The 22654-nt window shown below is 46.0% G+C and overlaps 1 protein-coding gene and 3 non-coding genes across 5 annotated transcripts; all 4 read right to left on the minus strand.

Moving 5' to 3' along the window:
- Window positions 1-1903: 1903 nt before the first annotated feature.
- PABPC4 (poly(A) binding protein cytoplasmic 4) lies at window positions 1904-22007 on the minus strand. Of its 2 annotated transcripts, none has more exons than XM_034753988.1 (15): window positions 20665-22007; window positions 11506-11699; window positions 10497-10612; window positions 9918-10057; window positions 9560-9654; window positions 8813-8950; window positions 8040-8135; window positions 7046-7318; window positions 6653-6740; window positions 5963-6082; window positions 4833-4960; window positions 3991-4084; window positions 3400-3530; window positions 3223-3322; window positions 1904-2254 (listed from the first exon to the last, which is right to left on the minus strand). In XM_034753988.1, the coding sequence occupies exons 1-14, from the start codon at window positions 20855-20857 to the stop codon at window positions 3236-3238; spliced, it is 1893 nt and encodes a 630-aa protein (XP_034609879.1). In that variant the 5' UTR covers window positions 20858-22007; the 3' UTR covers window positions 1904-2254; window positions 3223-3235. The 2 variants fall into 2 exon arrangements, with proteins under 2 accessions (XP_034609879.1, XP_034609880.1); XM_034753989.1 differs by lacking the exon at window positions 20665-22007 and adding an exon at window positions 14254-15703.
- On the minus strand, window positions 5658-5791 carry LOC117868453. Its single transcript, XR_004643636.1, has one exon. It is a non-coding gene; the product is annotated as a small nucleolar RNA SNORA55 (small nucleolar RNA).
- Window positions 7606-7741, minus strand: LOC117868455. Its single transcript, XR_004643638.1, has one exon. It is a non-coding gene; the product is annotated as a small nucleolar RNA SNORA55 (small nucleolar RNA).
- LOC117868454 lies at window positions 8305-8438 on the minus strand. The gene has a single exon (XR_004643637.1). It is a non-coding gene; the product is annotated as a small nucleolar RNA SNORA55 (small nucleolar RNA).
- Window positions 22008-22654: the final 647 nt, after the last annotated feature.

Genomic DNA, 22654 nt, shown 5'->3' on the forward strand with positions numbered 1-22654 from the left:
GTGCAGTGGAGCAGATGAGCCCAGCCGTGCCGTTGGGCCTTAGAATGTGTGACTTAATAACCCCAGGAAGAAGAGTGTTTTTCCTAGGGAAGAGGGGAAATTAAACCGACAACCTAGTGATGCAGGATGATCAACTGCCCTCCACAGAACAAATGTCTTCAACTTATCCACTACAATGCCATTGGGTGGTCAAGATTATTGAAGCAACCTCTGAGTTATAGTTCCCCCCCCCCCCCCAACCCTAGTATCCACTAGTTGCTATTGCAACCAGGATGGCCATAGTGCAGCGTCTGAGGCGTTTCTGTGTCTCCAGCTAGCATTACAGCCAGTCGGTTCAGCAGTTTATGTGCGCGTGGTTTCGAAGTAGGAGTTAATGAAAACTGACGAGGATAGATTGTAAATGGGGCTACAAGACTTACCCCACTGGAGCCCTGATCCTGAATGGCAGGGTGTCCAGTGATCATAGAACTTAAAGGTGCTTGCAAGAGCTGTGTTTGCGTCGGAGTCCAATGTCAACTGCCTGTGCCCACCAAGTTTCACAGGGTCCTACCCTGACTCTCTGGGATGCTCAGTAAGGTACAGCTGCATTTCCAAATAATCAGTACGTTACTGTGCTAAGTGTCATACCACCATACTGCAAAGTCACCAGTTTCCAGCTTTAATGTTATGAACTGTGGCACTGCAGCTGGGAAGCAGAAAGGGAATTATTAGAGTGGTCAGCTAAGAGAACAGGTCCAATGTGTAACTGATGTTTAAGAGCTACCAGCCTTTTCAGGATCTTGTTACAATATATTGTTCAATTCCCCATACAAAGGAGTCTGTATCATTAGAATCAAAATGCTCTGCTTTGTGACTTGCCCTCAAGAGATGCAGGGCACTGCATTTCTGCTCTCCTAGCTTCTACTCTTGGGTTTAGGCACAGAGTGTTATAGACCAGAATCCAGATTTCAGAGGGGGATCCTTGTATATTTCAAAACCTTGGCCTGCTCTCAAAAACACAGATTGGCAAAGTGGAAAATCGAGGTGGCATTTAAATCTAGAAACCAAAAAAGCCCTTTATACTTTCCTAGCACAGTTCTTCCAAGGATCTAAAAATGCTTTGCAACCCTGTATTAAGCCTTAGCTCCCCTGTGAAGCAGGCATCATCCTCCTTCTGCAGAGAAACTGAAGTGTGCTTTCCAGCTTGGCGGTTTTCCTTTAGGGGAGATTCTCTTAAATCCTTTGATAATACTAACCCTACCTTTTTGGGCTGTACCTCTAAGTCATTTATAGAATACCTTCCATGCCAAAGAATGCCCCCAAACCACTTTAGATAGCACACATCAAAACCTCCCGCCACTGAAATGCAGGACCTCGAAGGTGCAGAATAGTTTTACTAGCACAGTACGACACTATACAACCCTTAAAAGGAAGTGAAATAAAATATCCTATTGAATATGCAGGAGGAACGGAGGTACACAGTATGTAGTCATCCAGCGTGAAGAATGGCCGGGTATTTTCCACTCTTGCAGAGTGCCCTGGTATTTTTAAATGGAACGTAATCAGAACCCCTTCTCTATCCTTCACCTGAAAAATATCTCCCAATACCATTTCAGAGGGCTGTGTCCCACCTAGGAAATCAACACCATTTCCAATACAATGGGCTTTCTTTAAAGGTCTGCCTTTCAAATACCAACCAGACCCAAACACTGCAGTTTGAAGTCAAAATGTCAAGTGGTATTTTATCATGGCTACTTGATAGCAGGGATTGTCATGTTGAGAGAGAGAGAGAGAGAGAAAATAGTGCCATTAAATCACAACTAAGTTTTTAAATCATGTGACAATTGCTTAACAGTTTACTTCTGACAAGTAAAAGAAATTCATGTGGTTTGGCACAATAGGCGGGAGAAAAAGACCCATTTAATGAAAGGTTTTATTCCTTTATTGATAAAGGCTTTCCAGACTTCACAAACTGGATTGTTCAGTTAAAAACCAAACCCACAAAAAACTTTCAATCAGAAATCCTCAATGTCCTGCTTAGAAAAGACAAAGATTAGCTCTGTCCTGGCCACAAAGGAAAAGCTTGCAAACTTAATCCTGGTCTTGGAAACTTAAAGTGTCATGGAATTGACTTTTTAAACAAGATTTTTAAAGACTAAATTACAAAATACGGTATAGCTATGTGATATGGTGTTGAGATCTGCAGGACAGCAAAGGGCATCTCCAAACATCTTGAGCTGATGTCTGTGGAGGGGTTATTTGGCTTCTTTGCATCCTATGGGGGGGAGGAAAAAAAGGTTAAGAAAATACTAAATTCTCTACAGGCAACATAACTCAATCCAGCCCAGTGTGCCAATATCCAAAATTACCAACCCATTAAAAAACCCAAGGGGCAAATTTACTATCTAATCTGCATACTATAATGAATTGCCAGATTGGCTGTTGTCATTTTAAAGCGACAGTGCCTCCCGAAATGGAAGATTTCCTATAAATCTTTAGTGCCAGAAGTGGTGATACCCTGTCATAACCGCCTCATATAAAGTGCCTTACTAGTCAGTGTTGTAGCTCAGTTGGTCCCAGGATATGACACACAAGGTAGGTGAGGTAATATCTTTTATTGGACCACAGTAATTCCAGACTAATCCACATTAGGGAATTTATGAGGGGAAGCTGCTATGGAAAGGCATGTGAAAATCTAGATGTAGTTTAAGCCACCCATCTACAGGGGCATTCAGAGAAACTGAAAGCATTACTTAGCAGCTAATGGACAAGAACACAGTAGGTAATTTTAATTAAAGGTACTTGTCAACTTGGATAAACCTGGGCATTTAGGTGTGATATGTCTCCATTTTGCCCTGCCCAAAAATGACTGATGTCTTGTGACTTTGCTCTTATTTTGATGGATTCTATTCTTTGACATTGATTAATAATTTAATGGTCTTCACAAATCTCATTTTAGTATATTTTTATCCTTCCCTGACACGCTAGCTGCTGGAGATACTTCAGGAACTCAAGAAACCTGTTTGAAGATGAAATGTGAATGGATCTCTAAAAGAAAAGTTCTGAAGCTTCTATCCTCAGGAATTTCTGTATGCAAAACTGCACTGATCTGCAAGGAGTGGACTGAAATTCTGCTGGAGCCCTGACCCCTCTTCTAGGCAGGCTGCACTCCCTACAAACAATATTCTAGTTACTCTGATACTGAAAGCTTCGGATTGAAGAGGAGAGCAGGGATGCACTCACCAGTCTTCCTGGTTTAAGAGGTAGCAGCAACCACGCCCACCTTCTGGGCAGCTTCTTTCTTGGCTTGGTGAGCCTGCAACACTGCAACAGCCTCCTCCACCTGGGATAGACAAATGATCAAATAAGATCCATGATCGCTCTCCAGCCAAGCCTGCCATGAAGGGCGTGGGAATTTACCTTTGACCGGAGGGATTCTGGAGACTCCAGCATGTGCAGTAGCTCTGAATTGTCAATCTCTAGTAGCATTCCTGTGATCTTCCCTGCAAGGCTGGGGTGCATAGCTTGGATCAGGGGGAACAAACGTTCTCCTAGGAAAGCAAAGGTCAAACAGATGGTCTTTGTAGAGTGCTCTGAGGGGCTTTGCAGCAATTATGACAAAGAGGGAAGGTAAATCACCAGCTTGGAGCCAGGGCATTAACGTTCCATTTCTATAGCACCTCATCTCAAAAACTTTACAAAGTATCTGCACACAGTACCACTGTGGGATGCTGCCAAACTCAGGGAGAAGGGCAGCCACCAGGTAGACAGCAGTGAAGGCTGTGGAAAATTTTGGCCCAAAATTGCCAGAGGGACTTTAACGTCCATGTAGAGCAGACAAGACACCGGAAAGATCTCCATGAAAACAAGCTGAATGCAGTTCAACAAGGCGGAGCCAATGCTACTGCAATTGGAAGCTGTGGTTCCAATGAAACGATCATTTCAAACCCTGATAGTTACACCCCCCCGCACTTTTAACCATTATAAGTGACTAACATTATAGTCACTTACCCAGCATCTGTTTCTGTTCCTGGGGAGGGGCAGCAGCTAGCATAGACGCAGTTAAAGGTTCCTGTCCCTGGACGTGTACCGCAGGCTGAGGTACCTGTAAGAAGCAATAGGAGAATTCAGTAGTGATGTGTAAAAGGGAACGGTTGGTTTTTTTGTTTAGCGACAGCAAGAGAATCTATAGCTCCTCCCCAAGGACACAAATAAATCCGTGGCAGAGCCTGAGCAGCTGGAAAGGCCTATGGACAAGACTGGTTCAGTGCAGGACCGACACGGTGCTCTTAGTTCACAATCAAGCCTCAAAAAGGAATCCTGGAACTTGGAGGCACGTTGCTTGTAAACGTCCTACGTATGGATCGTTTTAGAGCTGTGAGGTACAGGACTGCTTGATGGGGTAATGTAATGCTGGGACAACAGCAGCACTCAGATTTGCTGTTCAACAATGGGATCTGCCTGGTGACCTCTGTAGAGGGGTCTAGCTGCATCTTCAAGGATCCCTCGAGAAAGGCTGTGCTATCCAGCCTGGCTAAGAGACGACCAGGTGCAGCTGAGGCCAGAGACAAAGTTGGGGGCAAGGACCCAAGAGCATCCCTGGGGGGGAAAAAGGGCAAATAAAGGGCCTGCCAGGCTAAACAAGATGATTGGCTTGAGCTGCACAAGCAGAGCTGAGTGAGTGGAGGAGTACAGCCAGCTTCCCAAATTCTGCCATCTCTGTTAGCAAAGTAATCTGGCCTTTCTAGAAAAAAAAATTCACTTTACAGTCAAGTTTAGCTGTAAAAGCTGCTCCTGTAGCTACTATGGTCTAACTTTACCATTGCTGGCTGCAACACAGCCCCTCGTATTACCTGCAAAGGCTGTACTGCTGGGTGTGGGCTGCGGACCGTTGAGGCATATTTATAAGGGGGAACTGCTCTGGGAGCCGGGGCAGTTACAGGCGGACGAGGGGCTAAATTCTGAGCTGCCGTGGTGACGCCTGCAAAGGAAGAATAGGATACCAGATTATACACATGCACAGAAGTGTGTGGCACACAAGTCTAAACCCCACTGTGTTTCTAGCTTGATGCGAGCCGTGTGGCATTTGTGAACAACCACAACTAAGCACCACCGTTGTCCAGCAGCAGAGTTTATTCAATGCAGAGCCAAATAGGGGTGCAGAACCTGTCTTTTTCAGTGCCTGGGAGGCAATGGTACCAAGCTAGAACTCAGTCTCGGATCAAGCTGGACCAAGCCCTGTTTTGCACGATGCATCTTTGTTATACACATACTTGGAACTAAAATTTTGTGAGGCGCTGCACTAACACAACATACCCGGCAGCTGAACAGGCTCCTTACCTGCCAAATTATTCTGAGCTGTGTAACATTCAGTTTGTCGTGTTAGATATAGTTGGGGAAGAGGTTAATTATCCTGCTGCGTGTGTTATCCTGGAGCTTCTAACCCGGGGCCCCAGTCAGAAATTAGTTCCTTTTGTACTACCATGGAAGAGAACCACCAACACCTCGCTAGAGCTATACCCCAGAAACACTGGGCCACCTTAGGACAGGGCTTTTCTCCATCACCCTAAACCAATGATAGATGCTGCTTGTGAGACATTTCCTACTTACATCCCCTCCAACCGTGTGAGCTGGACATCTAACTCTGGAGAAACCTCCATAATCATACAGAGGGTAGTAAGTGTTGCAGAGTTGTAGAGACAAGTCCCAATTAAAGTGCAAAGCAACCTGTCTGGATTTCCTCTGCTGTGTTATAGCACCAACTGTCCCCAGACCAGCACTGCACCGCAAGGAATGGGAAAGATTTAGGTGCTCTCTTTACCCTAACTTATGCCACCCTAACATGGGGCCCTACAACAACTGTGTGCTCCATGCTGCCTCTTGCCATCCACATCCGGCATCAGTCTTCAGAAACACAAGAGACTCTGCAGCCCCCGCTTCTCCACTTAGACTTGGAGAGGAAAGTAAGAGCTGGACTGCTTACCAACTCTCTGGGCAGCAGCAGGGAGGCTACGAGAGGCCTGAGCATTGCCAGCAGGAGCCAGATGGCGCAGTGCTGGGCGCGGTCCGGACTGGCGCATGGCATTCGGCATTCCTTGGAATCCTGAGAGAAAAGCAAGGAGAGGAAATTCTCAAAATACAAAATGATTAGCAGTTCCCGGCCCACCAGCTGGGAGACGTGTGTGCGCTTGTGCATGCGTGTCTTGAAAGAGGGAGTCAAGGAAGGGGATTCAATGGAGAAGTCCTCATTGTTGCTGTCATCCTTGCCCACATTGGAAAGAGAGAAGGAATTGTGGCTCTAGAAACCCCAGCAGGCTACACTTGTATGAACACACAGGAGACTACAGAGTGTGCCCTGGTAAGACAGAGGGTAGTTCTCAGAGACTGGCATGCCAGAGCCCAGATCAACAACAGATGTCATCAGGTGTGTGGATATTGCCTAGCAGGGATTTCAGTCACCAGAACGAGTGGGTGTCCCTCGCCACCTGGCAGCCCAGCCATGACCAAGAATGACGTCTAGTCTGTTCTTTGCAGGGGAACAACTGCACTTTTCTTCCAACGTCTAGTGGCACAAAAGGCATCAGACACAGGATTAACAGGTAGTGTGAAGGATAATCAGAGAGTAAGACAAACAGGTGTCTTAAAGCCACAGCTCCGTTTCCAACACACTCACCTTGAGGTCTCCCCCCTTGCTGCCAGCGTGGGTTAGGTCTCATCTGCGTCATCTGATTGGGTGAATAGTAAGTGGGTCTGCTCTGAGCCTGAAGAGGATGGAAAAAAACAAAGAAGAAGCTAGATCTAAGCCAGTGATGGCAAATGTTGTTTACAACAGGATTTGATGCCCTTCCTGAGCTCAGCGCTCTGGGCCCCAGAGTCACGTGACAATAGCAGGCAGCTGGGAAGTCACAGAACGAATCCCACGGACTAGGTACTTCACGTGAGGCGCTGCAGCCTGGCGAAAGGCACAGCAGAAAGACTCAATGGAGTTCTTGCAGCCGCAGCGTCAGAGATTCAAGCCAGGTGATGCTGGGAGTAAAACCACTCTGACCTACTCAGCGGGGCTTACCTGGGGCACAGCAGGCATGAAGTACCCCCCAGCAGCTGGCTGGAACTGGTTAATGATTGTGTTCGCAGGCAGGGCTCTCATTCCAGCAATGCGCTGCATATACTGATTAGTGAGGTGGGCCTTTCGCTCCTCTTTCCTCTGTGCCAGCGCAACATACAATGGCTTGGAGCCCACGATACGCCCATTCATCTCAGTCACGGCTTTGGTAGCTTCTTCTGGAGAGGAAAAGCAGACGAAGCCAAACCCTTTGCTTCGTCCATCCTCCAGCATCACCTAAAACGAGGATTGACAGAGTGGCAGCATTGCGAAGGCAGGTCCATGTCATGAGGGCTTGGCTAGAGTCATCGCAATCTATTCACAATTCAGGGGACTCAAGTACTCAGTGATCTTTCATGTATATCACACGGGAAGGGACTGTTGTCTATAGGGAGTGAATCAGCCAGCAATGAATCAATTGTTGCTACTTCCAACGAAACCTCTACTTCCTTCCTATTCCCTGCCAATAACGAGAAGCTGTATGTTTTACCCTAGTGAATCTCCACAACCTCCGGTCAGAGGAGGAATGTTGCAGAGTTGTAGAGACAAGCCCTCAATGAGGGAGGAAAACCACCTGTCTGGATTTACTCTGCTTTGCTGTTAGCACCATGTGTCCCCAGGCCCACACTGTTCTGCAAGGAATGGGAAAGATTCAGGTGCACCTTTTAAACTGCATGACTCAACACTCCTGGGCATCTCAATTATGTCAGGAGTCACTTGAAACACAAGCCAGTTTGCCATTTCCCACCTCATTAGGGATGAAGCAAGTATTCAATACAATTCTCACGTAAAAACACATTTCAGTCCCACTGAAATCCACATCTTGACTGGTCAAGATGTTTTCGGTGCTTAAGAGAACCCCTGATATACGAATCACCCTCAACCCCACGCCCCGATTAGATAATAACCCCTCCCATTCAGGCCTTGAAATCTAAGAATCTATAAACCCTGACAATACCTTGGCACTTGTAATAGACCCAAAAGGCGAAAACTCCTTCCTCAGTTTTTCATCATCAATAGTGTCATCTAGGTTCTTAATGTACAGATTAACACCCTAGAAGAGAGAATACTAATACATGAGGCTAACAATATGGAAGACAGCCAGACCAATGAAGAAATTGCATATTTAGGGAATATTGAGCAACCACATCTTGCTGCCAAACCCATTAAGCTGTGGAAATGATCCAAACCCAGAGCTCGCTCCCCTAATAACTAAGGGCAGGAAATGTTGCAGAGTTGTAGAGACAAGTCCCAGTGCAAATGGAAAGGAGCCTGTCTGGATTTCCTCTGCTTTGCTGTAGCATCATGTGTCCCCAGTCCTGCACTGCACTGCAAGGAGCAGGAAAGATTTAGATGCAAACAATATCCTGTCCTAGCTTTACCATAAGCCACAACCACAGAAGGTGGCCTGATCTCTGCCATCTTTTGTCATCCATGTAAGGTGTCAGTCTTCATAACTGCAGGAGAGACTACATGCTTGAGACTTTATGTTGATAGTCCTTACAAACCCCAGACTTTATTCTCACAGGCCACTAAAAATTTCAGTCTGTTGCCATAGCTCTGACCCCTGGAGTTCCCTCTGCCAATACTAGGCGATTGCCTTTAACTCTAGAGGTCAGTATTGCAAACTGACAATTAAATAAGAATAGGTATGTTCCCTTTAAGTCCACCAGTACACTTCTGCTTGAAGATGGGTCCCTGCATCCAGAACAGGAACACACACTGTCTTACCTGGTACCGGCTGATTCTCTCTTGTTTCAGCTGCTCAAACTTCCGTTTCAGCTCTGCCTGGCGCTCTACTTTCTTCTGTGCCCGGCCTACAAATACCATTTTTCCATTAATATCCTTTCCATTCATTTCTTCCACTGCCTGGACAGGGGTTCAAACAGAAAATTCCTGTCAAATGGTGAAAAAGTGGCAGCTACTCCTATTACTACCAGCTTGAGTGCCAACAATCCACTCCCCTCTCCTGTAACATTACATTTGTGTTGCATCTAAATAAAGGCCCGATAAAATACAAACTGAAGGTGTCAGCAGGAACCATCCTCACACAGCTCACTCTAAATTCCAGACTCACAGCAGAGAGATGTGAACGTACAGACGATTATTCAACCCCTGACTACAGGGACAAATCTTGTAAGACCTACTATGAGGGAAGAGCATTTCTGAGCATCATGCCAGCTCCAGACACCTCCCCAACTTCCCTGCACCTTGTCTCCTGGTATAATGGTCCCTGAGCAGATAAAATTCCTGCTATTTATCCAACAGGATACCATACAGATCTAGTAGTTTGGGGGAATGTGGGCTTTAACCTTGAACATCCAACTTGGTGAAGTGCAGAAGCTATTCAACCCAACTCTGGACACTCTCGGCTCTAAGCTTTTCTGAGGATCGGTGTTCCCCATCCCTACACTAGATGATGGCTTCCCACACTTATTTCCGTATAAACACCCGACTAGAACGAAAGCAGTTTCATACCTTGTTGGCATCTTCATGTTTTTCGAAGCTCACGAACCCAAAGCCTTTGGACTTTCCAGTGGGATCTGTCATCACCTTAACACTCAGTGTCTTGCCTGTTGCCAAGGGACAGAGTTAGCTACACTACATTTCCAGGAGAGCTTTTCAAAATCAAAACTAAAGCCTCACAGACCACCTGGCTTTCTTTCATTCCCTTTGTGTCCCAGCCTCTGCCTCCTGTCTGACAACTGCCCACTCTCTCTGGATTATCCTGCTTCTCTGTCCTCAGAGTGACTCAGAACTAGCACCACGGTTGGCAGCACTCACGTGAATTACTATGGGGGTACAAGGTTTGCAGCTGCAGCGAGAGTGTATTTACCATATTTGCTGAAGAGCTCCTTTAGTCTCTCATCATCCATGTCATCCCCAAAATTTTTAATATAAACATTGGTGAACTCCTTTGCTTTGGCTCCCAGCTCAGCCTCCCGCTCCTTACGGGACTTGAATCTCCCAACAAATCTGAAAAGAAAAAGCGAGAGTCACTGTGAGAAAAAAAACTCGTTTTCAAGGGTGGATGTGTGATTTGCAGTGGGCTAAAAACGAGTGACTGGTAGGAGCTGGGGGAAGATGTAACAGGCCAGAGACCAAGCAGATGAATCAACTGTCCTATGGTGGAGAGGCGGCAGGCCAAAGATGCCCACCCAGCTCTGCAGTGGGATACCCACCCAGCCCATTAGTGGAGAGGTAGCAGGTCAAGGCTTGGCCAGGGAGATCCACCAGCCCTGTAGTGGAGAGGTAACAGGCCATGGCTTGGGCAGGGAAACTCACCAGCCCTGTAGTGGAGAGGTAGCAGGCCAAGGCTTGGGCCAGGAGAACCAGTAGCCTTGTGTGTCCCCTGTTAATACCGAGATGCATCATGGTTCATGCGATCGTTGCTGCTTCTGGCTGTGACACTCACACTTTGCGGTCGTTTAGCAGCATGCCATTCATCTTCTCGATGGCTCTGTCTGCAGCATCCTGGGTCTCAAAGTGCACAAATGCGTAGCCCTTAGAGCCATTCTCATCACACACCACCTACAAGTGATGGAACAAATCAGATCATCAGCTCTGCACTAAGACAGAAAATGTTGGTTACAGGATAACAGCAGAGACGTCCTCTGTTTTCCTTGATTTAAACAGAAGGTATGAAGAAGAGGAAAATGGGGTCCTGGTTCTTGACTAGGGCTCCTTGGCGCAATAAAAATAAATAATAACGAAAACTAAATACTGGAGAGAAGCATGGTCCAGTGGATAGGAAGTTAGGCTAGGAGTCAAGAGACTTGGGTTCTGGTCCACAATGTGCCACTTAGCTGTTATGTGACCTTGAGCAAGGGTACGTCATCTCCCTTCCTCAGCTTTTCATTCTGTGAAGGACTGCTGATATGTACCCTCCCTTGTGAAGCACTCACATCTGTGAATGAAGTGCTCTCCACAAGGATAAGCCTGACCTAGTATTGCTGATGTACTACATACAAAAGCCAGAATCCCAGATTTAAATCATATGCCAGCTACAAGCCAAACATTAACCCACCCTTTCATAGCCTGAAACTGGTGCTCTTGCTAGTATCGTCAACTGCAGAGAACAGAAGCTTTTCCATTTGTTGCGCTTGCACAAGTGGCGTGTCAACAAGGGAAAACAAGTCATGCCAAGGGATAGAGTCAGCCAGGCATTTTAAGAAGAGGCTTTCAAAGCTGTGCACAGCTTTGTGCCTTGATGATCAAGATCAAATCTAACTTTAATGATGCTCTTCTGCTCAGCTATCTCCTTTTCTGTTCTGCTTTTGGAGATTCCCTTGCCCAAGCATGGTGGACATCCCCGCTTTCCATCCCTTGTTGTGTGTGTTTAGTTGGGTCGAGTAAGTGCGATGGAAGGTGGATTCTTACACAAAGGTGGGTGTTCAGGGTTTAGGGAAGGTACCAAGTCTCACCTTGCAGGACAAGATATTCCCAAATGCTGAGAATGTGTCATAAAGTGCCTTGTTGTCTATGGATTTGTCCAGATTCTTGATGAAGACATTCCCAACCCCCGACTTCCTCAGAGAGGGGTCTCGCTGAGACCACATAATGCGGATGGGTTTGCCTTTGATCACATCGAAGTTCATGGTGTCTAGAGCACGCTCAGCTGTGGAGAGAAGAAAGTCAGGAAGAACACGCTTCTGCAGCCTGGGAAAGATCTCTGCTGCGTTAATACTACAGCTTTCTTTGAAATCACTTTCAGTTTATGTAGTCTCTTCTGAACACTTAAGGGACAAGGCCTTGGTGATATCCTTTGGCTAGTAATTCCATTGGCTAACTGACCTTTATTGTAAGATTAGACATTTAAAAATAAAAATAAAAAACTATTTTAAATTGACGTATTTGCAGCTAAATCATTAGACATGTTTACAAGACTACATTACAACAGGTTTAGTATAGGTTATTTTTCACAAGAGTAATGGCATCGTTTAGCAATCAAAAGACAGGACTGGGAATCAAAACACCTAGGCCTTATCTCACCTAGGAAAAACAAAATTACTTTTTCAATCAAGTTTGAGCTAACTTGGTTGAAAATAAAGGCCTTTTCCTAGTCTAGACATGGCCCCTGGTTTGGATTGTTATCGAGCAGAACCCATCATCAGCATGGATGCACGTCCTTTGGAATGGTGGATGAAGGGACATATGAATCTTTAGCGCATCTGGCATGTTAAATGTCTTGCAACCCTGGCTGAAACAGTGTTTTATGAACGCCTGTTCTCACTTTCAGGTGACATTGTGAACAAGAAGCAGGCAGCATTATCTCCTGCAAATGTAAACAAACTTGTTTGTCTGAGCGATTGGCTGAACAAGAAATAGGACTGAGTGGATTCGTAGGCTCTAAAGTTTTACATTGTTTTATTTTTGAATGCAGTTATTTTGTACATAATTCTACATTTGTAAGTTCTACTTTCATGATCAAGAGATAAGCACTACAGTACTTGTATTAGTTGAATTGAAAAATACTATTTTTGTTTTTTACAGTGCAAATATTTGTAATAAAAATAAATATAAAGTGAGCACTGTACGCTTTGTGTTTTGTTGTAATTGAAATCAATATATTTGAACATGTAGAAAACATCCAAAAACATTTAAATAAATGGTATTCTATTATTGTTTAACCGTGCGATTAATCACAATTTTTTTCATCGCTTGACAGCACTTAATATTCAATACTCTGCACAAAATCCTCCGAACGCCTTGTAAGGCCTCGCTTACACTTGAAACGATTTGCCAGTATAGCTATACCAGTAAAGCCTTCTGGTGGAGGCACAGTGTTTCTGCTAGCATGCCTTATACCAGCTTCCCCAAAGAAATAAACCACAAAAGCACTTTGCCAATATAACAGTCTACACTAGACTTCTGCCAACATAAAAATGTTGTAAAATCATACCCCCAATCAACATTGCTATACCAGGGTAGCTGCAGTTATGCTGGCAAAAAAGTCCTTTTGCTAGTATCGCTTGTTCTGTTTGGGGAACTGGTTTAAGCTTTACCTGCAAGAGAATTCCTTTGCCAGTTGAAGCTGTATTTTCAAAAGGGGGTTTCCTGGTATAGTTCTACCAGTATATCTATGCTGGCAAACCCTGTTAACGGTAAACGAGGCCTAAAAGAAGAGGGATTATTCTCCTTGTTGGTACAGGGAGAGGTACATAAACATGTGTAATATGCTGGGTAGGAAGTTTGAGACACCCACGTAGCCTATGGGGCAAAAATGGTGCTTTAGCAACCCACTCTAAAGATCGCATCAGAGAGGAATAAGAAAAATCAGAAAGAAATCTGCATATGCTATATTGTAAACAGAGAAGTGTATCTCTAAATTCTAAAACGTCAGCAATGTAGATTGACTTTTAACCCACTGTAACCCCCCTACGAGATTCTATTTCTGATACCCACTGGTGTATTAAAAGGACCATTACATATGCACATCAGGATCTTGTTCAAAAAATTAAGATGCTCAGGACACACTTCTATGCCAGAAAATACTCCCACAGTATGCAGGGGAAGAGAAAGAGGACACTAATTCCAGGTATGAGGCAGGGGGCAAAAAAGAGGATGGACCTGCATTAAATCAAAGAATAGTCATGAGATAAGAAACCTACCTTCCCAGGTTTGTTTGGCTTCCTCTCAGCCCACCTTCACCCACATACGAGAGTAAAAAACTCTAAACTGGATTTGAGGTTCCTTTTTTTTGATGGATGATTTTCCATATTTAGATTCAGGGCCTCAAAGAAGTGAAAATTGTTGGCTAGACCATAGCAGCAGCAAATTCAAGAGAAATGTGATTTTGATTGTCTGCTGGCTACACATGCCTGTTACTGATCTCTAGATGCAGATGAAAAAGAATCTAGAGAATCCAACATTTTCTATGCAACAAATTATCTCAGGGATTATCTTCATGTCAGCATGGAGCTCAACCACCACAAAATTCACGACAAAAGTCACCAAGACCCCCTTGAAATATTAGTCTATTTGAACTCCTATTTGTAGAAATGTTTCTTAAATGGGAAGTTTCCATCTGCTACAGAAATGGCTTTTCTATTTGAGTGTTGTCACACGCTCCCATTCGCCTCACACAGCTGAAACTCCCCTCTCACTTGTTCCTGAACTACGCACTTGCAAAGGAAAGGGAACATGTACAATCGTATAAGAGAGAAAAATACCTTTGCCGGAGGGGCTCGGCTAACTTTGTTTAGTCAAAAGGGTTAAATTCAACCAATTGGCGTACTCAATTTATTCCTCAACTGCTACAGTCTGAATCAACGCCATTCTTTCAGCAATGTGCAGTTTACCACAGTCCATTTCCAGTAGGCACTTCAAAAGGCAACTCAGTCCAGCTTGTTGAATTTGGCAGCATTTATTTATAGCAGGGAGAGGTCCTCCCAGAGGCATGTGTTGGCAAGGACACAAACTAATAGTATATAGCATTTGTAGCTGAAACGGGACTCCTGTTGAAAGGTGACAAGCAGTTTGAAGCAAAGGCATGCAATCAGAATGAATTCTGAAACTCTCTGACAATTATCGAGCCACAGACTAGTTAGGATCCTACTCGCATTATTTCAGCTCTTCTACCGTTACGAGCTAGGAGCAGAACCTGTGCTGCTGCGGTCTCTGTTAATACATTACGCCACAGTATCACTGTCTGCCGCTTGAAGTCGGCTTAAAGCCCCCTTGTGAGCATTACAGCGAGTGGTCCGAAATAGATTCTCCCGGTGCTTTAGGGACGTTTACATCTCCATCTGTGGATATGACAAGGCACAATCACACCATTTTAGTGAATGGGCATGAGTGGCTTGAATTAGCCAAAAAACCCCACCTCTGATTCATTTCCCTGATCTAGAAAAACCCTTCCACATTTACTTCTATTTAGGCCAAAGCTTCAGCCATTTCAATCCCTGCGTCTGTTTCTCTCCTGCGGATTCCTGTCATCCTTCCAGCAGAGTCATCTGCATCTGAGACAGTGCTTAGCATACACTCACTTTTCTAACTGCTTAACCCACCACTCTTTTCGGTTTCATGCCTGTTCCTAGTGAAAACTACTGAGACACTCCCTGCCGGACAGGAATGCCCCCTTCCCCACGCTCTGATCAAGTGCTGGAGTTAGCCACTGCAGTTAAGGCCCATAAAGGCGGGTAACTACAATGCAAAGTTTCAGCCATCAGAAAGCCAGTACTAGAGTTTTACTCTGTAAGCCCCAGGGACCTGCCAGAGTTTAGCCACTCTAATTTATTTACCATCGGTGAGTTTAAGACGGTTTAGGCTCATTCTCTCGGCTTCTCTGTATGTTACTTGACCACAACTCATATGTTAAACTCTAGAAAGTCAATGAATTGATTCTTCACTTCATGTCCTTGAAGAAAGATTTCAAATACAGTTTGGGTCATCCTAATGGGGGAGGCTTGCAAAAGAATTTCTTTGTAGACAAAATGTTGTTTATTGTCAGCGAGGCTGAAGAAGGAATAATTGGACATGAATAATTCATGGGCCCATGACAAGTGGTGGTGGGGCGCAGTTAGAGAAGGACACTGAATGAGGTAAGAAGTCCTTTGCATACAAACTTCCCCAGGCTTTCTTAGCCCTGGTCTACAATACAAAGTTAGGCTTTGTCTACATTGGCAATGGAACGACAAAACTTGTGTCTTTCAGAGGTGTTAAACCCCCACCTCCCAAAAGACAAAAGTTTTGCTGCAACAAGAGCCAGTGTGAACGGTGCGTTGTCGGCAGGAATGCAACTCGTTGGGGATGGAAGTTTTTTATCAGCAGGAGAGACAACAAACAGCATTTACACTGCACGACTTTTAGCAGCACGGCTGTACCGACACAGCCATGTCACTAAAAGTTGTGTAGTGTTGACATAGCCTTATATTGGTATTACTATGTCGCTCAGAGTTGTGGAAATCCACACCCCTGAGTGACACAATTATACCAACCTAATTCCCAGCGTAGACAGCCTGGCAAGGAGGTGGAGTACCTACATTCTTATGAGAGAGAGAAGGTAAGTGAGGTTATATCTTTTATTGCACCAACTTGCAATAAAATAGATTACCTCAACCACCTTGTCTCTCTAATAGCCTGGGACCTTTTGCAAGCCGATCACATTGTACAGTTCTGGCAAAGCCTCCCTTCAGCAATAAGAACCAAAAGTCAATGGACTGATCACATTCCATTCCATCTGTTGACTTTTCGTTAAGATTCTTTGGGGAAATGATTTCTCTTCCCATGGGCTTCTGTAACAACTTAGCTATACATACAAGTCCATCTGAAAGTTTGTCTGTTGAATTATTAATGTGTTTTTAAAACAAACAAAAAATGCACCTGGCCATGCTAGACTACGAAAGCTGAACTACAGCTAATCACACATGAAACATTCAATTCCTCTTCTAATTATGAAGCTGAAAGAATTTTCTTCAGTGTTTTAGTCAGAAAAAGAACCACGTTAATGGCCATGGTTATTAACCTAACCAACAGCCAGAATACTGGAGCATTCTCTTGGTCAATCTACCTACCATGATACAACATGCTCAGGATTTGACAGTCACCGATTACTATACCATAGAGATGTGCAATCTAAGGCAGTATTACTCTCTCCCCAAGAACAACCCTTCTCCAACAGGCAATGCCCACCCAGAAGATCACTATTCCACTACCTGGTACCTTAACTAGCTAACAAAAAAGTATGTAAAAAAGCAGAAGGTCTGCACTTTAGATGCAAGTGTCCTGGGTATAGGAAGCATGGGCCAGTGTTTACCACACAGGACTGCGAGCGAGTTCTGACTCCGATTCCTTGTTCTGATAAAGACTTGCCACATGACCTTGGGCAAGTCAACTTCTGAGCCACAACTTCTCTACCTATAAAATGAGAATACTTTCCTCACCGAGAGGTAGAGGCATCATTGATCTGTATCTGTAAAGCACTTTGATCCTTGAATGGAAGGTTCTGTGGACTATTATAGATTCTTTGCTCAATTATTTGTTACTATTTCATATGCACTGAAAAAACATCTGCAAGTACTTTGAATACAACTTCTAAACAAGCAGTCTGGTCTCCCTATAGCTCTGGTGAATACTTTTACCTTGTGCTGAAATTCTACTTTGTAACATCTTACAGTAATATTCAAACCATAACAGAGATCGCTTACAGCAACAATACGGCAAATAGCACTGTGGCAAACTACAGTACTACATGAGTATCCTTCCTTCTCTGCGCTGATACCAAAATGTCCTTTCATGCAGTGTGAGGTGGGTGCCATCTTTAAAGGGGAAAACAAGCTTTTTTCCTGCTCTTCCATGACAAGCCTTGCTTACGAAGAGATCGTGATGTGCCACCAAATGGCCTTGTCTTTCCAAAGGGTTTGACAATATTCTGTTTATTGCAGCAGCCGTCTCTTGCTCATGCAGCCAAACAGCATGTGTAGCAGGGATCACCACTTAGGAGAAATTCAAAGCTCTTCAGAAGAGATCCTTTTCATGAAAGCAAGGGGAATTTGGTGGTTTCTCCTTCCCGTACATTTCTCAGTGAAAAGGCTTCCCATGTTTGAGTCATTTGGCTTCCTTAACCTAGAAGTAACTAGACACCTGCTACTGTGCCAGAGTATTGCTTCAGCAGAGACCTTCTAGCATGCCTGCTGCCTCACTGGGAGCCAAGTATGAAGCAACCCCACCCTCAAATACCTGCCTATTTATTGCAGTGAAAAGTGATCTTGAAGTATATTGGAAAGCCACCTGTCTTCTACTTTTTATGCATGACAGGGCATTTTTTTTAATAGATCAAGGAGAACGCATAACTAATCACTCATATACACTCTAAAAAGGGAACCCTTTGCCCCTTATAGTTTCATGTCTACTTTCATAGTACTCAAGGGCCCCTTTAAAATGGTCCTCTGCTCTACCCCCTTCTCAGCTTTAGGAAAGCTACAGTGAGAAAAAGTTTACATAGCTACATTTCCCTGCATCTCTTCCTTTCTTCTGATGGATACTCAGACTACATCTCTGTGTTCATCTAATCTGAGGTCTGACTCCCACTTGGCGTTGTTTCCACTGCCCGTTTTTTCCCCAACCCCGAGAGGGGAGATAATACCTACCTCTCCCAGCTTAGGAGGCTCAGTTAATGTTTACAAGGTGCTGTGAACACAAACGTGTTTTATAAGAGGTAATAACACAGGAAGTTACAGGACTAAGAAGAGAACCATGTGTACAACCTCAGCCTCTCTCTAATCCATCCCTTCTTGCTGTTAAGTCTTAAACCACATCGTACATTGCTTGGCCTGTGTATGAAGCAACTCCAAAGGCTCCATGTATGAAAAAAATCATTGGGCTACGAGGCAGCTTTCTAGTAACACGTCAATAGGCAGGAGCAGAAGTGCCATTCAAAGCAATCAGCACCACTGGGGAAAAAGGGGAAGATGCTACTCTGGGATCTCATGTATCAGGAGACAGGATGAAAACCCAGGACAGCATAAAATCAGGGCCACACTATTCCAGACAAGAATTTAGCCCAATAGGCTCTGCTTCTCAATAGGTTTAGAGGAATCGTTACTACATAACTGATATATTCTATTTATTACAGATTAGAAAGCTCATGATTCAAGGACCATGTATTCCTTTGGTGTACCGACAAGACTGTATTCTTAAACCTGAATCTAGCGGATACAATAGAGTTCACTTGTAGCAGAAGTTTGTGCTGTTGCAAACTAATTCTGGATTAAAGTTAAAAGTTCCCCACTCTAGAGTCTTACATCATGTAAAGATGCTGCTAAATCACAGACCTTAGGTGTCTGTAATGCAAGACTGTGGGAACTAGGGCAGAAAATGCTGACCCAGCTTTTTCCTCTGGATAGGGGACATATTAAACATTGACCTCCTCTGCCCCATCCTTCTCAAAGCTCTGCTGCTGTGGGCCAAGGACACCTACCTTGAACAGCACCTAAGCCATGCAAGGCACCATCAGCGCTTCATGTGAGTTGAGTGTGTATTCCTTTTTAAAAGGGTAGAAAAGGCATCAGTAAATGCTGTATTTCAACTTCACAACCAATAGCAAACTAGATCAGCCAACAGACAGTTTACCCCCGGTATGTCTATACTGCATTTTAAAACTGTGACAGAGTCTTAGAGCCAGGGAAGGGGGTGGGCTTCAGGGCCTGAGCCCAAACACACACTGCTGTTTATAGTGCTGTTGCAGGAACCCCAGTCTGTGGATCCAGGCTCTGAGTCTCGCTGCCATTGGTTTTACAACTGAGGCCTTGGCTACACTTGCGAGTTACAGCGCAATAAAGCCACCCACAGCACTGTACCTCACTCCCCGTCCACGCTGGCAAGGCACGTACAGCGCTGTATCTCCCTGGCTACAGCGCTGCAGTACTCCACCTCCCCGAGCGGAATAAGAGATGCAGCGTAGTGGCTACAACTCTCTCTTCATTGTTGTGATCGGCTCCAGGAATGCGGAAGTGCCGCGTACCAGAGAGAAAAAGCAAACGTTTTGCTGTTTGCTTTGAGTGAGTGAATGAGAAGCAGGAGGGGTAGGGGGGTCGGAACTTGCAAGGCAGGGTGCTGACACACTCTCAGCACCCCAAAAACCACTCTCTCTCCTCCCCACGCTCCCTGTCACACTCCACCCCATCCACCCCCCTTTTGAAAAGCACGATGCAGCCACATGAATGCTGGGATAGCTGCCCATAATGCACCGCTCCCAATGCAGCTGCAAACGCCACGCCAGTGCACTGGCAGCTGTCAGTGTGGACAGACTGCGGTTCTTTCCCTACTCAGCTGTACAAAGGCGGGTTTAACTCACAGCGCTGTACAGCTGTAAGTGTAGCCAGACCCTCAGTGTAGATATACCCCCAGACACTACGATCCTCAGCCCATTGCACCTCCCAAGTCTCACTTAGGCTTTGGCTACACTGGCGCTGTACAGCGCTGCAACTTGCTGCGCTCAGGGGTGTGAAAAAACACCCCCCGAGCGCAGCGAGTGCAGCGCTGTAAAGCGCCAGTGTAATCAGTGCCTGCAGCATTGCAAGCTATTCCCCTCGGAGAGGTGTACATACAGCGCTGCGAGCGGCGCGACTACACTTGCGCTTCACAGCGCTGCTGCAGCAGCGCTGTGAAGTCCCGAGTGTAGCCAAACCCTTAGAGGGCGGGAGAGGGAAGATTCCTTTACAGTCATTCGGACTGAAGGTTTGACCAGATGCTGACTAGCCTTTAGCTTCCTTCAAGGTGACTGACTGGATAAAGACCCAGACACGCAGCTTAACGCAGGACAATTCAGGGAGGGAAAACGAGGAAGATTTCATTCTCAAATGAGCCAGAAAAAAGCGAGTCCATGGAAGCTGATTTTTGGCCAACAGAACTACTACTTATCTGCTTCACAGAGGTGTTGTGAAGATGAGTTAATGTTTGCAAAGGACTCTGAAGATGGGAAGTGGTTAATACCATTCCAACTTCATAACCGAGTAGCAGAGCTGCCATGAAGTTGCTTACCCCTGCCATGGTCATCACAGCTAGGTGACTGTATGGACTTGTACAAACAGCAAAACAGTTCCGAGAAAAGGAAGAGGGATAGGCATTTATGTCCAACTTACCATCAGCTGGCTGCTGGAAGTTAACATAGGCATATCCCAGGGAGCGACGGGTGATCATATCCCTGCAGACTCGGATGGAGAGTACAGGCCCAGCAGGGCTGAACTTCTCATATAACATGGCCTCGGTGACATCAGGGTGCAGGTCGCCCACATACAATGACGCCATCGGGTAGCTACTAGCAGCCGTATTCATCTTCCACCCAGCACGCTCTCCCACCAGAAACTAATTTGTTTTTTAAAGTTTTTTTTTTTAAACAAACAAAAGTTTTAGAAACTAAAACGGAATTTACAATTATTTTTTTTTTAAATCACTAATTTTGGCTAACGGAAAATGAAGTGGGAACAAGGGGTGGGGAGGGTCCTCCTCAGGGCAGAAGAGGCTAAAGAGTCGCAGAAGGAAGTAGAGGCCAATGGGAAGTCAGGATAAGAGCAGAGTGCTCTGTGGGGATCGGAAAGTCGAGCAGCAGATTGGGGGTTCGTGCAAGAGAAGTTTATGGGGATTTGGGGGGGGTGGAGATAGAATTCTGCAGAAGAGGTGTGCTTGATTATCTCAGGCCCTGGGAGAGGAAGAAGGGAAGATGCCAGAGAGATAAAAGGCCTGGAAATAGGCAAAAAAAATTAAGCCTTCCACAAGCAAGGAGTCCAAACCCCACCACCCACCCACCCACCAAATCTAAGGCCTCCTCCACACTGTGGTGTTTTTCCACTTTGCCTTAGTTTCCAAAAGCAAAATGTGTCAATTATATTAAAAAAAGAGAAATACTTTTTTTTTTTAATTATTATTTCTTTTTCCAAATCCTTCAGACCCAAAATCTGAGGCCGCTGTGTTATTTCAGTTTCTGAGATAAAAAACTTGGACAAAAATAAAATAAACTTTGCAATATATAGTTATAGGGTTTTTTCCCTTTTCTTTAAAAGGAAAAAGATATGTCGCTATTTTTATATAAAATATACCCCGTTCCTCGGACTAGAATAATAAATACTGGTTTGGAGGAGCCAGGCAGGGAGGCATGGGCAGCTCCTTGGGGGGGACGGGCACTTGGGGCGATGGATGACACAGGCAGACAGAGACACGATGAGGGGGGAGGGGAAGGGCAGAGACCCACGTGGAGCGAAGAGGGCGCAGACAGACAGCCGAGGGTGGGGACCCGGGGGACAGACAAGGGGAAAGGGTCCGGGAGCCGTGAAAAAACCCCGAAGGGCCAGGGGCCAAAGGGACAGACAGCCGGACCCGGGCCTGGGAGACGGACACACCCAATAAACGAGTGGGAGAGAAACGTGGGACCTGGACAGACAGACCCACGGACCGGGGGCGAAGGGGCCGGACGGACCCACGGACCGGGGGCGAACGGAGACACGGACCGGACGGACCCACGGACCGGGGGCGAACGGAGACACGGACCGGACCGACCCACGGACCGGGGGCGAAGGGGCCGGACGGACACACGGACCGGGGGCGAACGGACACACGGACCGGGGGGCGCCGCTCTCGCCCCGGCGCTGGCTCGTTTCTTGGGAGGGTTTTTTTTTTCGGGCTTTTGCGATTTTTTTTGGCTTTTTTTTGTTTTTCTGTGGGGCGGCGGGAGCGCGGCTGGGCCCGACACCGACTCACGCGCTGCGGCCAGGCGAGCAGAGAGGCAGCCCGGGGCCGGGGGAGCCCCCTTTATACCCGCTCCCCGGGGTGAAAGGGCCGCCGTGCCGCGGAGAGGACACGGGCCGGCGGGGAGCGACCCGCCGCCGCACCGCAGGGATGGGCCGCCCGCTGCAGCGACCCCTGCCGGATCCCGCCCGGCCCCTCACGGCCACACGGCGTCACAGGGCAACCTCCCCCCATCCGGGCAGTCCCCTCCAAGCATGAACCCCCCTCCAGTAATCTGGGGGTAACCTCACACCCCACATCTGGGCAGCACCACCCCCAAATCATGAACCCCCCTCTGGTAATCTGGGGGTAACATCAAACCCAATCCCCCACATATCTGGGCAGCCCCCC

Source organism: Trachemys scripta, chromosome 20 (assembly GCF_013100865.1).
Source record: "Trachemys scripta elegans isolate TJP31775 chromosome 20, CAS_Tse_1.0, whole genome shotgun sequence".
In the NCBI taxonomy this organism is placed as follows: Eukaryota; Metazoa; Chordata; order Testudines; family Emydidae; genus Trachemys; species Trachemys scripta.